Source organism: Pteronotus mesoamericanus, unplaced genomic scaffold (assembly GCF_021234165.1).
Source record: "Pteronotus mesoamericanus isolate MK-2021 breed Mesoamerican mustached bat unplaced genomic scaffold, CSHL_Meso_final contig_90, whole genome shotgun sequence".
NCBI lineage: Eukaryota > Metazoa > Chordata > Mammalia > Chiroptera > Mormoopidae > Pteronotus > Pteronotus mesoamericanus.
Window position 1 is genome coordinate 14,845,140 of NW_026555277.1, and position 24,717 is coordinate 14,869,856.

At 38.9% G+C, this 24,717-nt stretch overlaps 1 protein-coding gene across 1 annotated transcript in view; it reads right to left on the reverse strand.

The window, feature by feature from the left end:
* Positions 1-7,763: 7,763 nt before the first annotated feature.
* CPS1 (carbamoyl-phosphate synthase 1) overlaps positions 7,764-24,717 on the reverse strand; it is a 113,211-nt gene continuing 96,257 nt past the window's right edge. Inside the window, exons 33-38 of the mRNA XM_054585692.1 lie at positions 22,542-22,616; positions 19,772-19,870; positions 11,969-12,028; positions 11,096-11,208; positions 9,625-9,754; positions 7,764-8,865 (exon numbers count right to left, since the gene is read on the reverse strand). Of these exons, the coding sequence (XP_054441667.1) occupies positions 8,767-8,865; positions 9,625-9,754; positions 11,096-11,208; positions 11,969-12,028; positions 19,772-19,870; positions 22,542-22,616 (576 nt within the window). The 3' untranslated portion in view covers positions 7,764-8,766. The remainder of the gene's footprint in view (positions 8,866-9,624; positions 9,755-11,095; positions 11,209-11,968; positions 12,029-19,771; positions 19,871-22,541; positions 22,617-24,717) is intronic.

Below are 24,717 nucleotides of genomic sequence, written 5' to 3' on the forward strand. Positions count from 1 at the left end.
TAATACTTATTCTGTACCCAGCACTATTCCAAGTGCCTAACTTACATTTTCTCAGTCTAACCTTCACTACAACCTGTAAGTTGGTATTATTATTCCTATTTTGGAGAGAAAACACAGGTATGGAAAATTTAAATAACCTGAAATCACAGAGCTACTGATTGTCAGAGCCTGGATGCAAACCCAGGAAGACTGGCTCCTCTAACTATAAACCACTTCCACGCTGCCTCTCATGGACACCTGAAACTCATGTGCCTAAAACAAAGCTTATCATTTTCAATCATAAACCTGCTCTAATTCCTGTGTTAACTAGCACCCAGAAACAGCATGTGATGCCTCAGCTATTTGCCCAGCCTACTAGAACATGGAGCTCAGAATCTGAGGATCCCTGTCACTCATCCAAACACATCACAAGATTCTCTCCCTCTCTCTTTCTCCTGGGTCATTGTAATATTGCACTATCTCCTCACTAGTTTTTCTGCCTCCAGTCCTGGTTCATTCAATCCATTCTCCATTTTGAAGTCAAAGCAAGTTTTCCCAAAATGCAAATGTAATTATGTCACCTTCTGCCTTAAAACATTTCAACAGCTTCCTTGTATGCTTAAAAAAGCGTTCACATTCCTTAACACGGCTTACAGGGCTCTTATGACTTAGTGTGCTATTCCCTAGTCTCACCATCAGCCTTGCACAATTGAGGCTGCAATCACATTCAGCTTCCTTCAATTCTTCAAATAGAGGATGTTTTCCTTGCCTCAGGGTCTTCATTCATATAGTTTCCACGGTGTGTACCCAGTGCAGAACACACAACTACTTCACCTGGGAAAATTTTACTTCTCCTTCAGGTTTCATCTTAGATGTTACTTCCTTTGGAAACCTGCCCTCATCTTCCCCAGGCAGGTGTTCTTGGAGCTCCTAAACGACCTTTACTACAACATTAATCAAGCTCTATTATCATAATTTTTGTAAAAGACTCTCTGCATTCCCAACTAAATTGTAAGTTTCACGAGTACAAAACTGCTTTATATTATTTAAAGTAGCTACTCAATAAATATTTGTAAAATTGGTGAATAAAGTTAAGGCACAAAGGGGCTAAAGAAAATGATGCAGAGATACCATACACAAAATACTACATACTCTTAAATTGTCTACAAGGAGGGGAGACCCCAAAAACAGAATTCATTTATAAAATATTTGTGTATTTATTCTTGCATGTTTAAACTTCAGTCTCCTTCAAAGTATTCTCCATTTGATGCAGTACACCTATTGAGGCTTTTTTCCACTACTCAAAACAGTTTTTGAACCTGTCAGTTTTGATGCCTTTTAGTACTCCTGCCATTTTTTGTTTCAGCTTTTCTATATCAGAAAAACATTTCCCTTCAAGGACTTTTTTCATTTGGGGAAACAAAAAAAGAGTTACTCTGCACTAGATCAGGTAAATAGGGAGGGTGGGGCACTGAGGTCATGAAGTTTTTGGTCATAAGCTGCTGAACACTCAGTGCAGTGTGGGCAGGTGACCTCATAAATCGCCATTATGAAATGGGCAACTGTGTTGAAAGAGTCTTCAAAAAAAGTCACTGATACCAAATGCAGCTTCTCATAACAACACCAGCTGGTACACTGGTACAGTTTGGGTCCTAGAATACTCACATAGCAGGGGAAGCCTCTACTACAAGGGGCTTGCCCTCCAGAAGATGACCCTGATTTGTTTTGTGTCCCCCCTCGTCTTCTCTGTCAAAAATAAATTTGCATGAATATTGTATGAGACAATCTATAATAAGAAATTTAAAAGACGTAAAAAGAATACTAAGTGACCATGAAAAACCTATAATGGAGAAAGAATAAATGAAGGAAAACAAAATATAATTTTCATGCATATTTAATATCATGGCCGTGGAGTTGTGCATAAGCATCCATAAGATTACTGACACAATAAGCAAGATACAACTCTAATGATCTATGCTACTAGATTTAAGATTTGGGGAAATTAGTGTTTATCGGGTGGGGTTAATAAATTGCTCCAGATTCCTGAATACATAAAGAGCGAAGTTAAAACTGGAGGCCCAGTGTAAAGTGGACCAAGGTCCCTGTAATCAAGAGAGAAGATAAGACCCTATAATTAAAAAAGGACAGGAACATAATTATTCTGATCAAACATTTCTCACCATGATCATTTTTTAAAATCAAAATTTTGCGGATTCAATCCTGTTGAACACCTACTATAATGATGTTCCTGTTAACAGCGGAGGAGTCTGTACCGTTGGCCCGCCCCTTCTCCGCAACCTGAGGCGCCCATCGCTGGGCAGACGGTGCCAAGGTACAGGGAGGAGAGGGTGTCTCTGTGGACAGGGCACTGAGTCCAGAAGCTTGGCTAATAACAGCATCTCAGCTGTGCAACTGCCTGGCCCAGAGGCTGTGGGAACGCTGGCAGACACCAAGAGTGGCAGGGCGCTGCCTTCCCCAGTGGAAGCACAGGTTGGGCCCAGCTACAGCAGAGCATCGGCGTGAAGGTGGCGAGCCACCTCAGCGCAGCCAGAGGCCCCGAGAGCAGTGAAGCCGGGCAGCCTCAAAAAGTGGCGGACTCAGGGGAATCTTTCCCACCAGCCCGGTTGGCGGTAGGGCTAGAAAGATGAATGGGTAGGGATCACCAAGTGACCAAAAGCTAGAAATATAATTGCCTGAGGGGAAAGGCCCTTGCCTCCCATGTTTCCCACCAGCTTAGGTGTGGGACCAGGGGACAGTGGGCACAGGCGCCATGGAAGTCAGAATGGTGGCAGAGGACGGCGCTGATCGACGAGGCCTGTCAGTCTAACTGGGGAAAGAAGGGATTGGTTGGGAGGTGGACCCACCAAAAGCATGGAAAAGTTTAAGAAGTTAATTGGTCATTCTGAGAAATACCTGGTCTGTCTCACATCCAGACCGACGGGAACAAAGAATCATGCTCTGGTTCATGGCTTGTCCCTTGGGACCTGCACTCAGGCAGTGCACTGGCCCGTCCTCTCCACAGGCCCCTTGGCCCATGGACCCCACCAAGGAGCACGCTCGCAAGCTAAGCTACCTGGATGGCCGCTTAGCAGCTGCCTGCAGGCTCCACAGGACAGTACTTTAAAATGGAGTAGGGACTCTGGGCACTGCCTTTTGTTTTGGTCCTGCTGATGTCAGCCAGGTTTGGTAGGAGTTTTTTTCTGGGGAGATGAACTTTGAGATGGGAGTCCTCACTCTCCAAGTTGGCACAGCATCTAAATAAAACCTCTTTCCTTTTGCATCAGTGCCCACCTCATGAGTCAAGTTTGGCTTTTGTGGAAGCAGGTAGGTAACTATATAACTGAACTAAAAAGCAATAAAAAATATGTCTGTACATTCCATATATCTGTGTAAGTACCAGGGACTCATGATTGGTTCTCAGCTCTAAGTTTCAGGTTGGAATAAAAGGGATGCTGAGTAATCTGGAATTATCTATAGTGAAGTAACCTCAATGGGTCAACAAAAACCATAATTGATTAACACCAACTCCATCATATGAACATTATATGAACATTAGTTTGAGTACAGTAACCCAAGAACCGGTTGAACATTAATTGAGCACAGTAACCCAAGAACTTGTTGTTTCATGTACTTGCAGGAACATGAGTTCGAAACCAATCTTCCAGAGAGATTAGCAAAGCAAAACTCAGATAAGAAAAGCCAGGGACCATTCCCTGATGAGTCAGTCTACAAAGCACCATCTGTTTGTATTCAGAAGTCCCTTGGGCCTCACACATCTACAGAGTTCAACCAGGCACTTGAGGTAGTGAATTAATACTGAGACAAATAGGACTTCACAAAGTACCATAAGACAGACACTGATAGATTTAACACAAGGTGATTTTTGCTCTGGAGGCCCCCAGTGCTGGAAAGGCCAAGTCAGTTATGCTTTATCTTATTTTGATGCAATAAATAAAGTATGAGCCTAACTTACATTACATACTTATGCCTTGTGGTTTTAAAAATATCTAAAAACTACTACTCACATTTTCACTGAAACCACCCCATTCTCCCCTGTGGCTCCCTATATATTTTAATTATGACTGGGAAAGAAAGTATATCAAACCGGGCAAATGATATGACATTATGTCTTCAATTTAATTAAAAAACATTTTTAAGGATTTATATGTAAATCTTCTTGAATGGAGAGATTAAAATAAATGTTACAGTAAAATTAAATTATTCCATATAAATTTTATTTGCAGCATTCTAGGTGGAAATTTATTAAGAGTTATGGAAAATAGCAGAACATTTCTGTTATGGTAAAGGCCTCAAAATCCTGGCATATTTCATCCCCTAGGATCTCCCATCAGCAGGTAGAAGAGAGACCATAGAAGAGATCCCTCAATGCCCTTAAAGTTTAGAAAGAAAAAATACAGCCACTTAGACACTGCACATTCAAATGTATTTTTAATGGTAAAATATATTTTTTCAAGTTATGCCTCTCCTTTAATACCCCATTTTGAGTTTTTTTGCATTCTCTCCCCTTTCCGCGTGTTGCTCTTTTGCCTGTCTTCATTATGGCTGCCAGCAGCACTACGCTTTGTGTGGGAGACTGTCACTTGGGAACACAAGTGTCTGACTGTTTTGTGAGGCTGTTCGTGTTTTTCCTTTGATGGACAAAAGCACTCCTCCGTGGTTTGTGTGTTTCTTTTAGGGAACACCATGAAGAAATAATTAGCTAGCCTGGTAGTTTCAGGAGAGGCAAAGTGGACCTTTGCTACCAGAAAAAGTCTATTTTTGTTTTGGTCAACAATCGATAGTTTTCTTTGTGGATGCAAGTACTTTAGAAAATGAAAGTTGTTAAGACTCAAAAATGATCTTTAAGCAACAAGAAGCATGCACAAATGTGCTGACTTTGACTTGCTGAGGGTTGTTTTGTTGTCCCCCCCCCCCCATTACGGCATTGATCTCAACAGCTGTAGGTACTTAAACTCTTTCTGGAACACTTACACCCTACCTTATGCACAAGAGAAGTAGGGACAATTATTACCAATTTTTCACAGAGCCTGGGAAGCCACTTAGGAGAAAGATAACATTCTTGCTCCTGCCACATTACCTTCACACTCAGCAATTGCAACAGCTTCTTATAAAATAGCGTAGTAATCTTCATGAAGAAAAATAGAATTTTTAATATATAAGAAGAAAGTTGAAAGGAACAGTGAGAGAAAGAGGGGAAGAAATAGAGTTGAGCTAGTCTCTCCAAGCTAAGGGTGCTTCAAAAGATAGTAATGAAAGGCCTTTGTGGATTTGATTGTGTGTGTGCATGAGCATTTACGGCACCTGTGCCGCTGGGGGGGCCGCGCCAGCAGCCAAGTGGTAATACTGGTGTGTAATTACAGAGCACTTAACTGAATTCAGCAGGCTTTGTTTCTCTGATAATTTTCACTTTCATTGTTCAAGAAGCTGTGGACCCTGTAGAAGCGGAGGTTCAAATACCTGCAGCTGTTGAATGAATGAATGTTGTAGCTGGTTTTAAAAGTTTCCAGCAGGAGTGCTGTTTAAGAGGAGAGTTTGACAAAAGTGCAGTTCAAATATTCTACTTACCTTCCCAAAGCCATAAAATCCTAAATCTATATATGGATCATTCTTTATTCCTCTTCATTTCACAACCTTGGCTGAGCCCCTTTCCACCCAGCCCAGCCGAGCCGGTCCTCCTTGCCTGCTATTAAATTCTCAGTATGGAAAATGCTGCTTTGATTTTCTACTCAGCTATACAGACATGGACCTTATGTTGTCTGCACTCCTGATATATAAGGGATTCAGACATTTAAAAAGTGTGTTAACCTGTTTATATGAAAGAATAAAAATGTTCCAAAGGACAAAGCAGTGCCAAATCTGAACACAAATCTGCTTCCATTTCCTTGTGTTTCTCTCATCCAACCAAAGTTCTTCAGGGCATTACTTCCTTGTTCTTATAGTCTTTTTAAAGTTTTGAACATTAGAAAATGGGAAGATAACAAAACTCAAAAGATGTAATTCAATTTTCAGCACCATGGAGAAGAGTATATTTTGTTTTCAGTTTTCCAAAGACCCTTTATTTTACCAACAAAAATATGCAGTTTATTTAGAAACAAAGCTGCTTGATTATTATTATTGTTCTCATTTCCTGTATTATGCAAATAGTCTGTTCAAATTAATATAAAAATTGAGAACCTTTGTTTCTCACAAATTTCCACAATACAAAACTTAAGCATTGTTTTGAACTTCTGGTACTTCCAACAAGCAATTCTGTTTCAAAGTATGTGTTACATTTCTAAATTGATCACCTGCAGCCTGCTTACTTTTGGCCAAAGTGTACTTTGCCTCCTCCTCTGTGTGTGTATGTTTGTGTTTAGATAGAGAGAAAGATGATAGTTAGGTGACAGATGATAGGTAGAGCAAGGAATAATAAATCAAATAGGGCTAAATATTATCAACAGCTAAATGTGGGTTAAGGCACTACTATTTTTATTTTTTGCACTTTTTAAGGCCCCAAATTATTTTCAAATAAAAAGTCTTAAAACATCCATGTGGTTTAAACACACACAGTTAAAAATCCAGTCTCCACTCCTGCCCCAAGCCCTTTCTGTCCACTCACGGTGGAGATACTCTGATAGCCATCGTGCCTCAGAGGAGTGCCCTTGTCCTCTCCTCTGCCAGCGGAGCTAGAACATGCTGTTCAGGACAAGGCAGGAGTCCATTTCACCAGAAGAGCCTTTCCTTGATCTCTTCAGGCAATTTAAGTACTTTCTTTATTGGAAGAAATGATTTTTTACATGTGTGTCTTTATTAGAATATAAGATAAAAAAATGAGACTGCATTTTGCATGACTTGGTCCCGTATGTGTCAGTTTCTTTATTTCAAATGTGGACAATGACAGCACTTCTTCAGAGGGATATTTGAGCGCTGAATGGGTTAGTTCATGTTAACTTAGACCTGCCAGATGAATAGCAGATGTTCCTAATGCTATGATAGGGCTCTGGTGTGGTGGTGATAAGTTGTGCAAGATCAGAAAAGTGCTAGAATAATAGGAATAGAAGGGTTCGTGGTATATTCCACACCAAACATTGCAGAAATTCATTAAATATTTTCAGGTAAATAAATGAGTGATCAGGAAATACATTATTATAATATTACAGGGAAGAAATAATGAAGATCTCACACTGATAACAGAGGGGAGAGAAGAGAGAAGGAGAAATTGAATTTAAAAAGCCTTCATACAGGTCTATACCAGGTGGTAAAACCTTGATTGTGGACTGAGAGGGTAGGGATATAAACTATGATGTCATCATTAGCTTAGTTCCTCCACAAAGTCACATTTTAGGTGGTACTTCTAGGATAGGGTATCGCTGTGACAATCGGCACTGTCTTCCCCAGGCAGTAGGGAGCGTCCTCTGATTGGGTCCCAGTACTCTTCTCCACACGATATTAGATATGTGTTTAATTGTTTATTATATATGTGTGGCAACCTTCAGTCAGCATGTGGTTGTGGCTAATTATTTGAAAGGATCTGCATCAAAGGTGGCATATAACCACATAACCACATAATAAAATGTTTAATGGACTTATAAACAAGAGGGGAACAAGGAAAAAGGTGCAACAGCCTAGGCTTAATTATTTTTATATTAATTTGCTCATACCTTATACATCTTTATATAGGGGAAAAAAGTGATATTCTGGCTCCAACCCCTATTTCATCAGAGAGGTGGACTAATTTTTATATCAACATAAAACAAAAAAATGAATGCAAGAATACAACTACATTGACTCTTAACAGTATTTTATTTAAAAGTTCACAATTAGAGCACTTGTAATAACACAAAAAGTGTAAAGATAAAAGGCTGCCTTGAAGGAAAGACTTTTCGTGAATGCAGAAGGAATGGGGACCTTGTGCTTAAAATGTATGGAACTCACAGTGCAGCGTGGGCCTCAGTAGATCATCAGAATCCATAATCAGGACGGGGTGAATGTAGCAACTCCCAAGTGTATCCAAAATTGGCAAGAAGTGGGGGAAGGCGAGGAGATGGCATAAATCTGAAGATTTCAGTTGGCTCAGGTTAAAAATCCAAAGACCAACAGGAATAAAACCACCTCAGCGGTATCTACCATCTGCTGACATACTTCAAAACACAAAACTGCAAACTAGTGTCCTGTAAAGAAATCCACTATTTTTGAAGACCTCTGTCACACTTCCCAAATTCAGTACTGTGGGGAGGAACGATGATATCCCTGGACGAGCCAGACAGAATGATTATTACAAAGGAGCAGTAAACAAACATCATGATGAAGTGCTTCATAAATTAAGTCCATACTTCATTTTAGCAAATCTTGAGAGTATTCCACCTTGTTAAAGTGTCCTGAGTGTGGCAGATGCTATTTAAAAACAATAACAATAGTGTCTGTGAAGTATATAGAGAAAGAGTTCAGAAGATAGGGCAGCAACTTTTTCAACCTTGATTATCATGAATCAGCACCATAAAATGTCAGCTGCAAGTAAGCGTGTAGGGAAGCTTAGCCCACCAAAAAGAAGGCACTAGCAAGGAGGTGCATTCTCATGAGTTACTTAGGAAGGACTCTCTATGCAAGGTTTTTGAAAAGTGACTGACAACAATTTAATGGTGAAAGAGAAAAACGTTAAGGCATAACTGAATACACTGAAATAAAGTTTGTATCAATCTTCATCTCTGTGAAAGGAAGGTGGGAATCAGTCCCTCGGGACGGCATGTGGCTGCAGCTGGTATAAGCATGGAGCTGGCGTCCTTGGCTTTACGCTGCTTTCCTGGCACTGGACTGCCTGTAGTGGAAAAGACTCTTGGAGTCCACAGTGCGTGATTTCCATATCGCTTCGGCAAACAGTTTGGTCACCTGAAAATGTAAGAGTAGGACTCTTAGCAACCCAGGTGATACAAAAGTGAATGTTTTCTGAAGCAGGAGTGAAGAGTCACAGTTTCTCCTCCCAGTTTTCAAAGGTATATGACATAAAAGAAACAAAACCTTTGATTTCACGAGGACTTTCTGCTATTTCTCAGACCTCACCATGAGTACGTTTATCCTGCCCCCCACTCACTCCCCATCCCCTGAATCAGGATTAAAACTGCCTCAGAGAAAATACATGATAGGCAGAAAGTTAGTGAGTCTTGAAGAACAATTGTTCCCCCGTGATAAAGAACTTGGTGAGTCATGGCCAAGTGGAGCTGAACGTGCCTCATGTGATCATTTTCTGTGACTTCAGAAAGTGCTTGTGCTATACATGAATCTTCAATTATCATTAACCTGTTGCCTTTAGGTGGTGGCTTTCACTTAGAAACAATGGAATAAAAGTTTGTGTCTTTATTCCATGCCATACCGCTATTTTTTTTTTAAGGATAATTGTATGGGGAATGAGAGAGCCATGGTGAGCTGTGCCTTTTGATTATCTCAATTGCTTGATCACCAACTGTCTCAGTGAGGCTGTGACCTACCATAATAGCATCATTATTTTAGATTCTATTTATAAATCCTTCTCCATTCTGCATGTTGCAAAAAAAGGAGGGGGGAGAAGTGTGCATAGGTCAATGAACACTCTTAAAGGAGGCACAGAAATAAATATCTCCATGCAGCCTGTATTTGAGAAAAAGAGCATACCTGGAAATTAGTGAGGAGAGGAATCCCACTGTCAACAGCTGTCCGCCGAATCACATAGTTATCATGGACGTACTTAGTGTTGTTGTTGGGGAGGTTAATCACCAGGTCAATGCTGCCGTCTCTAATCAGTCTGGAAGAATAAACAAAACAAACAAAAGCTTGCAGGTGACCGGGTACATTTTATAATTAGTTTTTTAAATAGTAATGTAAATTACTCTTAGCCATTTGAGTCTATGGCTTAGCTAACTGTCATTTGTTCACCACTAAGTTAATGTTCAAATTACACTATTTGGGGGTTAAATTTTTTAATTGCATCTCACAAGAATTCTGGTGAAAGTCTACCTAATGGAATGGAAAGGTTTGTTTTCCCTTGAAAATGCTACCAATAATAACAATGGGTAATTTTATAGATACTTATTTATTTTACAAGGAGGTGATTCCTCCACCACTAAGTCCTGTCCAGCCCATATTCCCACTCCCAGATTAACTTTACTTCACTGCCTGCTTCCCAGTGCATCTCAAATGATGGTATGAAAATGCGGTCACCTGATTTTGAGTTAAGCCATTTCACGTTCTGTTGCTGGACTGCTACATACACAGGAGACATTTAAATGTCAAAAGCATGAAGTAATGCTAATTATTATTTTACAAAGCTCTAACCAAGGGCTTATAACATCATGGGAAGTCTACAAAGGTCTGAAAAATTTGCCCTTCTTTTATTAATTTGATCATAATTTATTGGTTACCTTCTTAGGAGCTCTAACAAATAGTATATTACATATAACTTGGTATTACTTAGCCATTCAATGAGCTGTAATATCCTGGAGCAACTGAGAATCATCTACCTATACCACATAGTTCCATGTTTATATAATGGTGTTCCCAAAGTCTCCCAGAACATGCTGAAATACTGTGTCTTACAAATCGAATGTTGACCTGGCCTAAGGTATAATAACCAACCTGATCAAAGAATGGCACATTAGGTAATCCAATGGACAATGTCATCTTAGCTCTCATCATAGTCTCCTGCATGTAGCAAGTGCTTGATAAATTGACAGATTCATTGATGCACTTCCTCAGTGAAAGACAGCTGGCCAAACTTATGCTTGGTGTACACACATATATATTACTTTGATGTCAAATACAAAGTTCTGTGTTACAGTCTTCATGCCCATGATTCTCATCACTGAGATCTTGGTGTCTGCCAAGGAAAGCACCCTTACTAGGAACTATTTTGAAAGATGCTACATATGTCCATGTGCACACATGGCATTGCATGTTCATAGTAATGGCAAAGTTCATGAGAATGAAACTTTACTATCGTCCACAAATTTACTTATTTTAAATTGGTTGACTGAGAAGACTTTTAAAAGACTTGCAAGAAGGTAAGGCGAAGCATTCCTATCACACTGGTTCCAAAGTTAATCCTCTATTTGTCTTGTTATCTCAGACAACTCTGCCCCATTCTTACTTTCTGATGGAAGAGAGGCTGGGGTTCTGTCCTTCCTGAGACGGCCATGCCACTGGGGTGGCAGGGACATTGTTGGCATTGAGCCAGTCTGACGTGGCTTCCGTGGCAAAGAGCTGCATGTAAAATGGGAAAAATCAGTCACTATATCACAGAGAAGGTTTTCATGAAGGAAAGAAGCCTACTGGGACACACGTGTCATTTAAAACAGGAAGAAGAAGAAGAAACTGGTGAATATGAGAAGCAATATGATGCTATAAATAGAAATTTGGACTCAGTGTCCGGTATAATTAATTGGCACTTTAAATATTTTTAAAGTATTTGCAGTGATCAAAAATGTCATAGCCTCAACTGCAACTGATTTTGTGAAGGAGAAAAATAAAAAATTACTTATGGCTGATATTCATTATTGTTAGGTCAGCAAAGCCCACCACCACTGTCTGCTTCCCCCCATACTGCCCCTGAGCCTTGGTAATTACTTCATTTTACTGAGCCAGGCTTTGTGTGAATGTATTCATAGCAAAGAAGTTACTAGTTACTAGAATAGTTACTATGAATAGTTACTAGAAGTTACTGTAACTGTAGCAGCTGAAAATTATGACTACATATTGACACAAAAAAAGGAAAAGGGAAAATATATGGAAATGCATTGGAACTTGGTCGCAATTCTGTGTAAGCTAATATGTAAGTTTGCGATAACTGTACTAAAACTTTAAATTAGTCATTCTAATTATTTTATTCCATTGAAGATTTGAAACTACCAAGTTAGGATATATTTTGAGCTCTTTAATTCCCTATGATTTTTCAATATTCTCTTGTGGATAAAGTCCAATGCTAACAGAAAACAACTTGTAGAAAAAAAATAATATCACTTACCTTGAAACCTTCATTGTGTAATTGTTCAGCCACACCAAGGAATTGCGGACGGAACGATTGCTGAAATTAGAGGAATTTAATAAAATTCACTTTTTAGCCATGTGTGGTCTTTAGTTAGTCATATGCAGTATGGTATTCTCTCATGCCATTAGAAAGTCAATGCCCTATGTTGCCAGGTGTTTTATATCTAAAGGAGACAAGCTTTATCCTTTATCCTCCTATAATGAGTATGAGTTCTTGCTTATTTTTCCAACAGAGATAAAATTCCACCCATGCTGTCTTAATCTCTGCTCTCTTACTTTTTACCTTGCCCTCAAATTCCTTCACCCCTGTTTAATCAACTTAGTCTCTGTTTGTAGATGCAGACAGACTCCAGTTCTTCCTGGGTCCTTTTCCCAGTCAGGGAGTGTTTAAAGACCCCTGGGTTTGGAGCTCAATGCCAAGTCCACCTTGCTGGATGTTTTGCCTGTTCAACCTCTGGCTAATTGCTGAATTCAAATTTTGTCCCGCCCTTCAACAGCTAGGCCCTGTCCTAGTGGCTCCCATGCAGCCCCCAGCAGTAAGTCAATCATCTGGAGCTCACTTTTGAATTTACCAGATGTGTCCAAACCTTTGGCATCTCTGGGCCACACTGGAAGAAGAAGCATTGTCATGGGCCACACGTTAAATACATTGCGACATGTAATCACAAAAATGTCTCATAATGTTTTAAGTAAATTTACAATTTTGTGTTGGGCCACACTCATAGCCACCCTGAGCCGCATAAGGCAAAGAGTGAAAGAATAGGTTCTGGAGTCACAAGCTGCTTTTCAAATCCTGGCTTTACCATTCATAGTTGCTTAGAAAAGTTAATGTCTTTGAGCTTCCATTTCTTCATTTTTAAAACGGCAATGAGAATAATAGTGTACCTACTTCTTGGGCTCCCTGACAAACTGTGTGACCTTGAGCAACAAGCTTAATCTCTCCAGGCTGTTTCCCAACCTACTAACATGAACAGTAACCGCATCCATGTTGTGGGGTCCTTCTGAGTGCTCGGAAGGGGACCAAAGCGTGCCCTTCACCAAACTGTGCCTTTTAGGATACTGATTTTAAGCCAGTTAAGAAGAAACCAAAGACTCCCACCTCTGCTCCACCTCCCTCCCGTTGTTACATTGTTTCTGAGTGGCCTAGCAAGAACTTGCTTGCCCTGTATGTTAGGCTCTTCCTCTCTCCACATTGGCATATAAACTTGGGCTGCCCAGTGTTTCAGGTCTCATGACACCCCCGGCATGTACACCTGTAATAAATGCGCATTTTCTCCCATTACTCTTTCTCTAATTCAATTATTAGCCTAGCTAGAAAACCTTAGATGAGAAGGAAAAAAAGTATTTTTTTAACCCTCACAACTCAATAAATTTAAAATAAGAACTATTTAAGTTTAGAAGAGCGACTTTTCATTAAATGTTATTATTATTCAAATAATTGTTTTTATTTTTTCCTCCCAGAGACTAGATTCCAGTCACTGTGCCTTAGTTTCCCCGCCTGGGTTCCTTCCCGGCTGTCACACTTACAGCACAAACCAACTTCCTCCTCACATATATTTTACTTTTGGACAGGCTTCCCTAACATTGCCTCACCCTGTTCAGGTATTTTCTTAGAGTCCATTGCTGTGACCTTCTAGAGCCCCAGCTGGACCCATCTAGGTTTCAGACCCCACCCTCCCTGGATTCCTGCCCATTGTCATCAGGGTTCCCCAGTTCTGAACATACCTCCTTCCTGTGGCCAAAAGCCAGGATTTGTAAGAGAACAGAGTGAAAGACAAAACTAAGGGGCCTACCCTAAAGTCAGCCCATGACCTTAGCTCATTAACATGAGTATATGAGTAACTGAGCTAAACAGAGTATGTAAAATCACACAAAGTTTTAAAAAATCCCTTCTGCTTTAAATTAGAGCATTTTGGCTGGTTTCCCTTGTAAAAAGTTTATACCCAGATGACATAATTTGGCTACTTTAGCAAATGTTTTGTAATCAATTTAGGAACTATATTAGTAATGGTTGAAAAAAAAATCATGGACATGATCTTATTTCAGAATTCAGAGAAACTACAAATTGTGAAAACAAAACATATCAAGATCGTTGCACAATTTTGATAATGTCCAGCCCATTAAACCTCCCAGTATTTACTTGCACAGGCTTTCTGAGGACAGACCTAAATCCTAGGAAAAGACCCCAAAGCTTATGTTCAAATATAGAACTCTTTCAGTTTCTGGCCCTCTCAATCCCAAAACAGCAGTTTCATGAGAGGAAACTATTGGCAAATAGAAAAGATAAATGCAACTGGATAAATCTCAGTTAAGGCAGGCTCAGGGGTTATTCATGACAGTCTTCTGGAACACAAGTTGTAACCATGCCCAGAAAAGTAGCTTTTCATTTCTACCTAGGACCAAAAAGGAGGAAATGGGCTTAGCTGTAAGAAGCTTATGACTAGACACAAAAAACAAAATAAATAAATATAAAATCAGAGAGTAGCTCGGCAATGTTAGGGCAATTTAATGAGCTATGTGGCAGTCTCTTAGGTGAAATAAGCCAGGTGGAAAAAGACAAATGCCATATGATCTCACCTATAAGTGGAACCTAATGAACAAAATAAATGGGGAAAATAGAACCAGAGGGAGGGAAATAAAGAATAAACTGACAGTGACCAGGGAGAAGGAGGGAAGGGAAAAGAAGGGAAAGAAGGGGAAGGATCTAGTCAAGGAACACGTATAAAGGACCCATGGGCATGGACAACAGGTTGGGGATGGACTGTGGGAGTGGAGGGGGGTGCGAAGGGGAAGGGAGAGCAACAAAGGAAAAATTGGGATAACCATAACGGAGCAACAACAAAAACAAAGAACAGACCAGGCAGAAAACTAGGACAGTCGTTTGTTCAAGTATGACTCTGCTTGGAAAGCAAGGGACTGAACCAGATGGCATTTTAGGTTTTCTTCATGTTATAAGTTCCTTGAACTACAGCAAATATGGATGAAATATTCTAAATGAACTTCTGGATTTTGGACATTACATGGTGACTTTCTGTTAAACAGAGAACAGACTTAAGTCCACACCAAAGTACATTAGAAGGCTCAACATAAAGATATCCAACAAATACTTACTGACGGATTAAGAGACTAATCATAAACTAAACAAACTATTCTCAGTCTCAAATTTTCCTTTTCCAAGAAGTCATTGACAATATATGGCCATGTGATAACATAACATTGAAACAGTTTTCTAAAATACCATTTCTCAAGTGCAGTGATTCTCAAAATGTGGTCCCTTAGGAAATCGGCATCACCCGGAATTTTGCTTCAAAGAGGAAAATTTGGGCCCTACCCCAGTTCTACAGTCAGGAACTCTGAGCGTGGAATCCAGTCATCTGTGCGTTAGCAAACCCTCCCAGCGATTCGGACTCACAGGTAAGTCTAGGAATAGTAGGGGATAGAAGGAGAGAAGGACCCTCTCTCCCTCATTTTATAATTTGAGGTAAAGATGCACTAAACCTTGGCAAAGACACAATGAAAAATGTGGAGGGAGGAGTAGTAGAATGTCATTTTTTCCCCTCACCATTTTAAAGTAAAATAAGTCAGCAAGTCCTCTAAGACCTGCAGACACCAGTCAGCACCTCATTATGGAGCTGTGTTAGTGCTGCCCCCCAAGTGGAAAAGATAAATATCCTACATGACAGTATTGGCAGTTCCTAGCCAGGGAACCACTCTGGCTTCTGGTCTGGGGTGTAGGCTTTCTTAGCCACATTACAAACTTCTATCAAACATGTATTGAACACTTGTGACACATAAAACAGCCTCTCTACAAAAAGAAATTACAGCTGTCAGCTTGCATCTGAGCAGCCCCAGATTTAATAGCTGATTGAAAATACCTGGGTAAGAGGCCATTTGTAACCAGAGGTGAAAAGTACAAGCCAATTTATTTCCTGGAAAATGTTTATAAGAAAGAAGTCTTTTAAAAATAAAATATCTATCTATTTCTTTCTTTCTTTCCTCAAATGATCATGTTCACATTACTCCAGTTTCTGGCTGAAGAACAGGAAAGTCAAGTTAATACAGGGACATCTGGATTGACAACTCTATGGTTGTTCCTAATAATTCTGTATGGAAGATAAAAGGTTATTCAAGTCCCTTGGTGTTGTCTTTTTCAAATAAAACGCTTGCTTTGTGTTTCTGAGCATTGCGGAAACACAGATGTCAGGATTGTGCTCGCCTCTCCACCAGCATCACTGAATAGCCCAATCAGGAGGGCACAAACAGCGAGTGCTCTCGATCTGCTCTAGAATGAATCATTTATTGTTAAAGGGTGTTCCAGAAAACTTCAAAATGAGGTAGATTGCCTACTCATAGCAAGAAAGAGAGAGAGGAAGGAAAGAAGGAAGGAAGGAAGGAAGGAAGGAAGGAAGGAAGGAAGGAAGGAAGGAAGGAAGGAAGGAAGGAAGACCTGATGGGATGTAGGAAGCTGGAAACTTGCAAGAGGGTCAAAGGTGATTTTGTTCTTCTATAAACCTGCATTATGCTTTTCTTACATTAGGATCCATTCCTGTGGAAAGCTTCACGGTAGAGACATCATACGTGTAATAGTTAAGTCGACAAAGATCCTTTGACAAAATCTAAATCCTGATTTTTTTCCCTCAAAGTCCTAGTTACACTAGGTTGATCTTATAAATATTACAAATGTCCTAGGTAATTTGACTCATAGGATTTAAACTTGGAAGAGCAGACACAGAGGGTCTCTGTGTATAAAGGATTAGCATGAGGAGAAGAGAAATAAAAAGTTAAGAAGACTGTGATAAAAGTGAGTGCACACACGGCTCCCCCCTCACACACAAACGATTTACTAAATGTTTTGAAGTGGCTGATATTCACTAGTAATAATTGCTATTTAGAATATCTTTAAACCATCAACAATAAGAAAAATGTTTCCTGGCTCTGAGTCACTTTTACCTCTTCCTCGTAGTTCGTTCCTCACCCAATTTTTCTCTTACAACCTATTGTAAAATATTGATAATGAATTAAGGTATCTTCAATTAAATCCTTCTACTCATAGCAGACAGGTGGGAAGGTGAAGGGAAAAGAAGACCTTTACCTCAAATAAATGGGATAGATATTGACCATCCTCAACATTTATACATCAATGAATAATAAGGCAAATTAACTGCAGCAGGGTAGGCTACCAATGCCCTCCTGTGAGTGAAGTCCACGTGTGTGTTAAGTCAATGATTATCTTAATAAATCAAAATGCATTGTGGACTCGCTTTCTTAGAACTTCATTACGTAACTCAACTAAATCTCTTCCCTTGTATTTACTGGCCCTAACCCCCATTTATCTATTAACAGTGCTATTTTAGGGGATTTTTAGTTCTGACTTTATATATTCAAATGAGTTTATATAAATTCTTCTGACCTAACAAATCATGTTAAATAAAATCATTTTTGAAAAGTACAAGGTATCCTGAGATATGGAACCCTAATTACTTTGTTCACACTTGTTATGAAATTTGGGTAAAAAGTGCAATTAGATTTGGTCCCATTCTGACTAAGAAGATGCTGGCAACTTTTATAGCTAGTAACTCTCTAGTTAAATATTCTGTCATATTGTTCAGTTAAATTTATGACTACATATTTTTAAAATCACTATCAATGCAAGTCCTTCATATAGTAATGGCGAGACTATACATTAACTGTTGATGCTGGCAGCTTTTTCTTGCCTCCCATATAAAGTAGGTCAAAAAATGATTCCTGTATCTCTGAAGATTCAGAGTCATGCTGATCAAATGTATCAAAGCTGCAAATAGTTTTTCAAACATAATTTTATTACACTTTTCTTTGAATATCTTCTTTTGTCTTTATAATTAAAATACATATATATATATATATATATATATACATATATATATATTTAAATCCCTAACATTATGCACTCATGCACAAGGAGAAAGTTCTTTGCAATAACTCATGTAGCTGCTATTTCTTTTAAAAAGAGTACACGAATATGCAGAAACTCTATAGATAGAACCCCTTGCTTAAGAAGACTGCTTTTTTCTCCACCCCCTCCCCATTTTTCCTGCAAAGCAAAAATTCTATTCACAGGTACTTCATAGGAATCAAATTAATTTTTGCCTTACATTTCCCTGCAGCACTGAAACCAAACAAGCCCCAATTTTATACATCACTGCCTTTTTAAACTGGTATTTTAAAATGTTAGCACTATATGATTAGTTGTGAAGATGGGGATTAAGGGCATGGTCTCCTCTGAATGCCCCCAGGTCTCACATTAAACTTTAAGCCATAACTGGAAGTTGGGCAAATACTCTCGTACTTGCAACTTAATAATACTTAATACCCATTTATAATGTAATGAGTCTCTCACATGGTGTGATGTGTCTCTAAACTGCCATTAAGCTTTGCAATTGCAAGTCATCTTGTTAGTCTCTGCTCTAACTGTTCACCATCACCCTTTTGGCACCTTTATAAAGCAAAATCCCAAGTTACTCTTTGCAGAAAGTTCGCCAAAGCACTACCCATCCAGTCTCCAGGGTCTAATTTGCGGATATTAAGACACCCTAATGGGATGGCCTATATAATAATCACCTACTGGCTTGAGAATACCTGGTACTATTCTAATTATATTTTAATAATTTTTATGTAACCACGCAGGGTCTGAGCTTATTAAAAGTACGGCAGGGGTGATATATAAGATGATCTATTGTTTTCAAAGATCCAAGAATTACTAATGTCAAAAGAATGTGAACGACCCTTTGGAAACATCCAGCATTTTTTAGGAAATATATAAACAGAGCAGTTTTTACATTCTTGCAAAATTATTTCAAAAGTATAGTAAATTCCTGGCTACCACTTTGCATTAAGATTTGTATTTGACTTGGAATTATAAACCAATAATATCCTTTTCATTATATGAAGATATTTACTTATACTTACTGCACTGTGCTTACCAAATAATAAAATCTCAAGAACCTCCACAGTGTACTGTGGGATATGCTGATTTTCTTAAGGCCTTTAAGTCACTGCCCTTTAAGAATCAGGCTGAGAAAATTTTTCAAACAATGCCCATGTCTTCTTCAACTTATAACCTTTGACATTTAGTAAAAATTGAAATGTGAATGAATGAACGTAAGAAAGGAAGGAACAAGGGTTAGGATGAGGGCACGATGACTTCAGTTTGGGAGATGCGCTGTGTTTGAGACCTCAGGTAGAGGTGTCCAGCAGGTGTGAGCTCGTATTGTCGGAAATACGAGCTTACTGAGGATTAAGATCTAAAGGTGACTGTTATAGGCAGGAGAATGGACACTGCAGATGTCGATGAGCTGGAAAAGGGGAAAGTAAAGAGATAGAGAAAGACACAGCCATAGACAGAGAGAGAAAGAAGAGGCGAGACCCAGCCTTACAGAAAGCCTGTGTTCAGGGCTAAGGAGCAAGAACTAAGAGCAAAACATATGGAAAAGATGTAACCAAAGAATAAAAAAGCTTCCTCTAAAAGGTACCCTAAATTCCTTTCAGAACAAATATCCTTTGACTAGAGACTTTTTCTTTCTGTCTTTTTTAGTTATTCACTTATTTATGTTGGCTACTGCAATAAAAAGAGGCAAAAATCAGGGAACACATAGAGAACAAATGGCCATTCTTTGTATAAGTTGCTGTTTTCTTTAGAGTAACTTAAAACAAATCTCCCTCCTCTCTACGGTAATTAAGGTCTCTTCCCCCAGCCACCTGCAGCAAGTGACCACAGGCGTGCACACAACCACACACCACGTACCTGGATTCCAATCAGGATGCCTTTCTGGGGTATCTTAAATCCTGTGGAAAGCATTGCCTTCAGGAAAGCTGTATGGATACCTTCACCAAAGCAGGCCACCTGTTTAGAATAAATAAAAAAAGAAAAGAAAAGAAAACAAATAATAGTCAACCTCCCTTACCAAAAAAACAACTACAAATGGAAAGCACTTTACTCAGACTCCTTTGTAGATTTTATTGAGTTGCCGTGCAATCTGAATCCAGGGATGAAAAGACTGGCCAGGGCAGATGTATCTTATGTTTTTAATTAAGCGTAATGAATGAATAAGCAATTCTTTCTCTATCCAACAACACTCCGTGGAACAACATAACTGGATTCTACTGTGAGTTATTTGGATACAAATCACAGCTTCTGGTCCATAATGTGGTGAGTTACCAAATGTTAATATGACAATGTTTAAATAACAGAGTATGTTATGTATGCTCTGCAACAGTGCATGAATTCACAGGTCAGTAGCACAAATGCTAACTGCCGATCAATTGATTAGGAATCATGTAATGCAGCTTGGGAGAAAGCCCTCTGAGCAATTCAATAAGTCCATGAAAACCTCAAAGGAGTTTGTTTTTTTTAAATAATTTTCATAAAATGAACCTAAATACCATGCTACTACCTCTGAATCCCACAGCCGTAAGTGAAAAATAGTTTTATACTAATATATAATGTTACGCTATATAGAGGCTTCATGTAGGGTAATTGTGCTACAGTGTAAACTACAAGTCACATGGCCAGCATAACTGTAGAACAAGTGGTCCATGAGAGTATGATGGGAGTAGGTTCTGCCACGCACATCGTCATTTGGCACAGGTACAGAACTATCATTATAGTAAATTTATTCTTTAAGCAAATGACTCCCTTACTATGAAAGGAAAGTTCTCGTCACTTTGACCTTCGGTTGACCACCAGTATACAGGGTGAGGCAAAAGTAGGTTGACAGTTGAGAGGACATAAAATGCAGTTTATTCTTTTATTATTATTTATTAATTGTTATATTATTTTCCATATAAACAACTGTAAACCTACTTTTGCCCCACCCTACATACTCCACAGTAAACATTTACTTTGGTCAAGTTATGGCCAACTAACTTAATGGGACCCAAATTCTAATGAAAGAACCTGGGCCATCCCATAATAACTGCAGATGCAAAAACACATAGGAGGTTTCAGCAGCTTTCTACAGAAAAGCATAGAAAGTAGTCAGGTATTCAAGGGAAGATTAGGACTAACATCCCCAACTCGCCACTAGGAAAATAAAACACCCCTTACCTAGATCAGGAACTAAAGTTCTTTCAATCCCACAACAAACCATTTGAACACTAAAAATGTCTTTTTGAAGCATAATTGACATTTCACTGAGCTAGAAATATGATTCTGATTTCAGTTATACAATAGTCCTTATAACAACACTCTTAAGTGACACTTAGAAATATGACTCTAATAATAAAAGAAGAATTATCTCTTTTTATATTTCTGAGATAGATACAAAAAAAGGGAGGCAAATTTCTAATTTTTTCATATGCCCATATTTCAACAACTCCAATAATGTATGTCTGGAGGCAGAATGGACTTAGGAACTGAAAATCAATCTGCCGCAGGAGAGCAAATAGCATGAAGGAAAACAGATCTCTCCCTGACCTGAACCCTGGACCAGCTGAAAACAACCCTGCTACTCAGTGGCCATGGGATCAAGACAGACCCAAAGAGAGCCTCCTTCAAACATCCCAGAAATTTAATGGAGGTCTCTCACTTGAAAGGAAACTTAAAGGCTTTCTCACCTATTAAATTAAAAGCAGCAGCAAACAAGCTAAGAGAATGCAATCACTGGTCCAAATACAAACAAGAGAGCAATTTATTCCTCACTGCCCGCCTTCCTGTCTCACTTGGCTTCTCACCACAGACCTTGCTCATAACCAGGCAACCATACACAACATCCCATATTTGTTGCAATTAACCATGTTCCCCTTTCCGGTTTTCCTTAATACCAAGAGGAAACAATGATGCCTCACAGTCTGAGGCTGACACTCAGACGTGCACGGATGAGAATTGAAGGTTGTGCCGGGTAAGTCTGTCAAGGGCTAGGTGATTCATAAAATGTCCTGACACTGACATGTAGGGAACTTTCTAGAATCTGACAGCTCTCTACAAGAAATATATTTCCCATTCTTGAAGAAACCTTCAGCTGCCAGAGTCCCAGCACAAGTGAAGAGGGACATCCAGTGGCCAGTCCCATTATAGTTTTAAAATAATCCCCGAGAGGTGACAAAGTTGCTTTGAAAGTGGGTCTGAAATGTTGCATATATTTGCATGTTGCACAAAATTTAGGTCCATGATCTTTCTAATGCTGTGCATTCATTTTACATATTGCCAGTAAAAATCCACTGATCTAACTGGGGAGAGGGGAATGTTATTGCAGAGAGACCTTGAGAACCTTAAAATAAAAAGAAAGATCCAAAAGATATTTGAAAGATATTCTCAATGGGTAATGTGGAAATGAATTAGGGACATATGCATTATATTCACATGTTCAACTATAAGTGAGAATTTAGACCCTGGTGCCCAAAAGTAAAAGATTTTTCTTTAGCTCAAAATTGTGAAGCCCCTTCAGAATTACTCTGATAGCAGAAGTTTGTGTCCCCCTCACTACTTGCAAACTTACATTACTATAGTCAGGCCATAAAACCACACATTTCAAAGTAAATTTAATAAGAGTGTTCATGGATCATTAACTAGTTACCTCTCCAGTGGAAGCCATCTCACATCGCAGAATAGGGTCAGCATCCCTCAGCCGGGGCCAGGAAAACATGGGAGCCTGTCGGAAAAAAACGGGGTGGAAAAATATGTGAGAAAGGCATAAAAGGACTAAGAGAGAAAAATAGGTTTAGTGAATCATCTTTCACACGATTCATTTAGGCTCTGGTAGACATGTAAAAAATCTCTTTGGTCCAAGTGTCTGACTTGAAAAATAGCTTCAAAACTCTGGTCCAAGAATTTCCTGAGCTTTTGGCCAAAAATTTGGGTTAAATAATCACAAATTATTTCTGTAAATAGGGCCCCTGTGACCAGTCAAAGCCAATGTTTCTAATCTGGCCTACACAGATTCCTACTGGAGTCATTTCAAACGAAGTCTATTGGGCATTGGTCTACCCAAACAGAGTTCAAACACATTTTTTTTTTCTTGGTTGGCTTTTGAAACATTCCTCTTCTTGTTTTGATCATTTGAACTTGCAACAAGCCACCTTGCCAGAAATTTCTGTCTGTAAGCAGACTTCTGAGATATTAAACTGTTGTTGACACCTCTTAAAAAAGCTTTGAAAAACATACTGCTTGGAAACACTTTGGCTCAGAACTTCCAGTATGAACTAGAACATCGATAGGAGTGCTTCTTTTTCATTTATTTTTTTCAGTGCAACTCACTAAGAGCCGAATTCTTATTTCTTGCATATATCCATTTATCTAGTCTAGACGGTGCCTCCTTTGATTCTGGCACCCCTCTGAGTTGTCATGAGAATTCGAGTGTGGAGTCATTGAACTGGGTTACCTTAGTCAAGTTACTATACATTCCTGCTCTCCACCTTCTCAGTTCCTTCATCTGTTGGTATCCACCTACCTCACTAGGGCTATGTTAAAACTGACTATTCATGAGTAACTTGAAAAAAGTAGACTCATATACAACAATAACTAGGAAAGAAGTAAACTGGAAGATACTGTGCATTTTGAAAAATGCATATGTATCCATCAATATTGTTTTAGTGGGAAATTGTTTCATAAATATGTGTACACGCGTGCGTGTGTGTGTGTGTGTGTGTATTCCTGTGTCTATGAATAACAAAACATGAATTTGAAATTTATATATAGAGAATATTCAGTGGAAAAATATTTTTCAGGACCTTGTTGGTCTCAAAACCAAATGGGCCGTGTGTGTGTGTGTGTGTGTGTGTGTGTGTGTGTGTATGGCCCATTGAAAACTTTAACAATTTATGTTTTATCATAGTCTTCAGGGTTAAAATGCCACCCTCCCCCAACATAAAAAGTGACATTCTATTTTAGAGCACTATAAAATCAAGGCATCCTAAATTATTAACTTAAGTAAGACTAATAAATAATTTTTATTTATAGCTTCAACTTAAAGCTTCCACTATAAACATCAGAAGCCAGAGTCTCAACTCTAACACAATTATGGTTGAGGTCACCAGCACAAATAGAAATGGAAATCTTTTAAAGGCATCTAAAATATGCAAGTGTCACATAAATATATCACTGAATATAAATTCATTTCATGTATGCTTCATCTATAACAACCATATGTATTTATATAATATCTCACTAATCCTCATGCTTGTCCAGTAAAGTAGTTCAAGTCATAAATACTCTGTGCATGGACACACTGAGGCAGCTAGGGAAGTACAATGGCTTTATTACAAGTTATTAGATATATGCATATATATGTGAGCGTGCGCACACACACATACATATATGAAATTAGTGAACAAACCCTTACATTTTCTTGGTCACTCTTCATAAAGGTACCAGCAATTTAATCACTTTTGCAGAACCACTGTGAACAGTAACTGCTATCTCAACTTTTCAAGTGGAAAAATTGTGCCACTAAGGAAAGAAGGAACTAAGCAACAGTGGCCAAGGCTCCAAGAATTTAACCAACACCACAGGGAAAAGACTTTTACAAGATTCATGCATTCTTGAAGTCTTCAATTCAAGCTTTATGTTAACAATGTATGTCCATGCTTTCAGTTTACCAACTAAACTGGTACCATCACGTATCATCTGCATATGCATAGTTTATAATTCACCCAGCTAGTCAGTTTTGAAGTTAAACAATTCTCAATGATTTTTTGAAATGCACAGTAGTTCACATAAAGCAGGCTATAGTGCACCTGCATTACATTATTCAA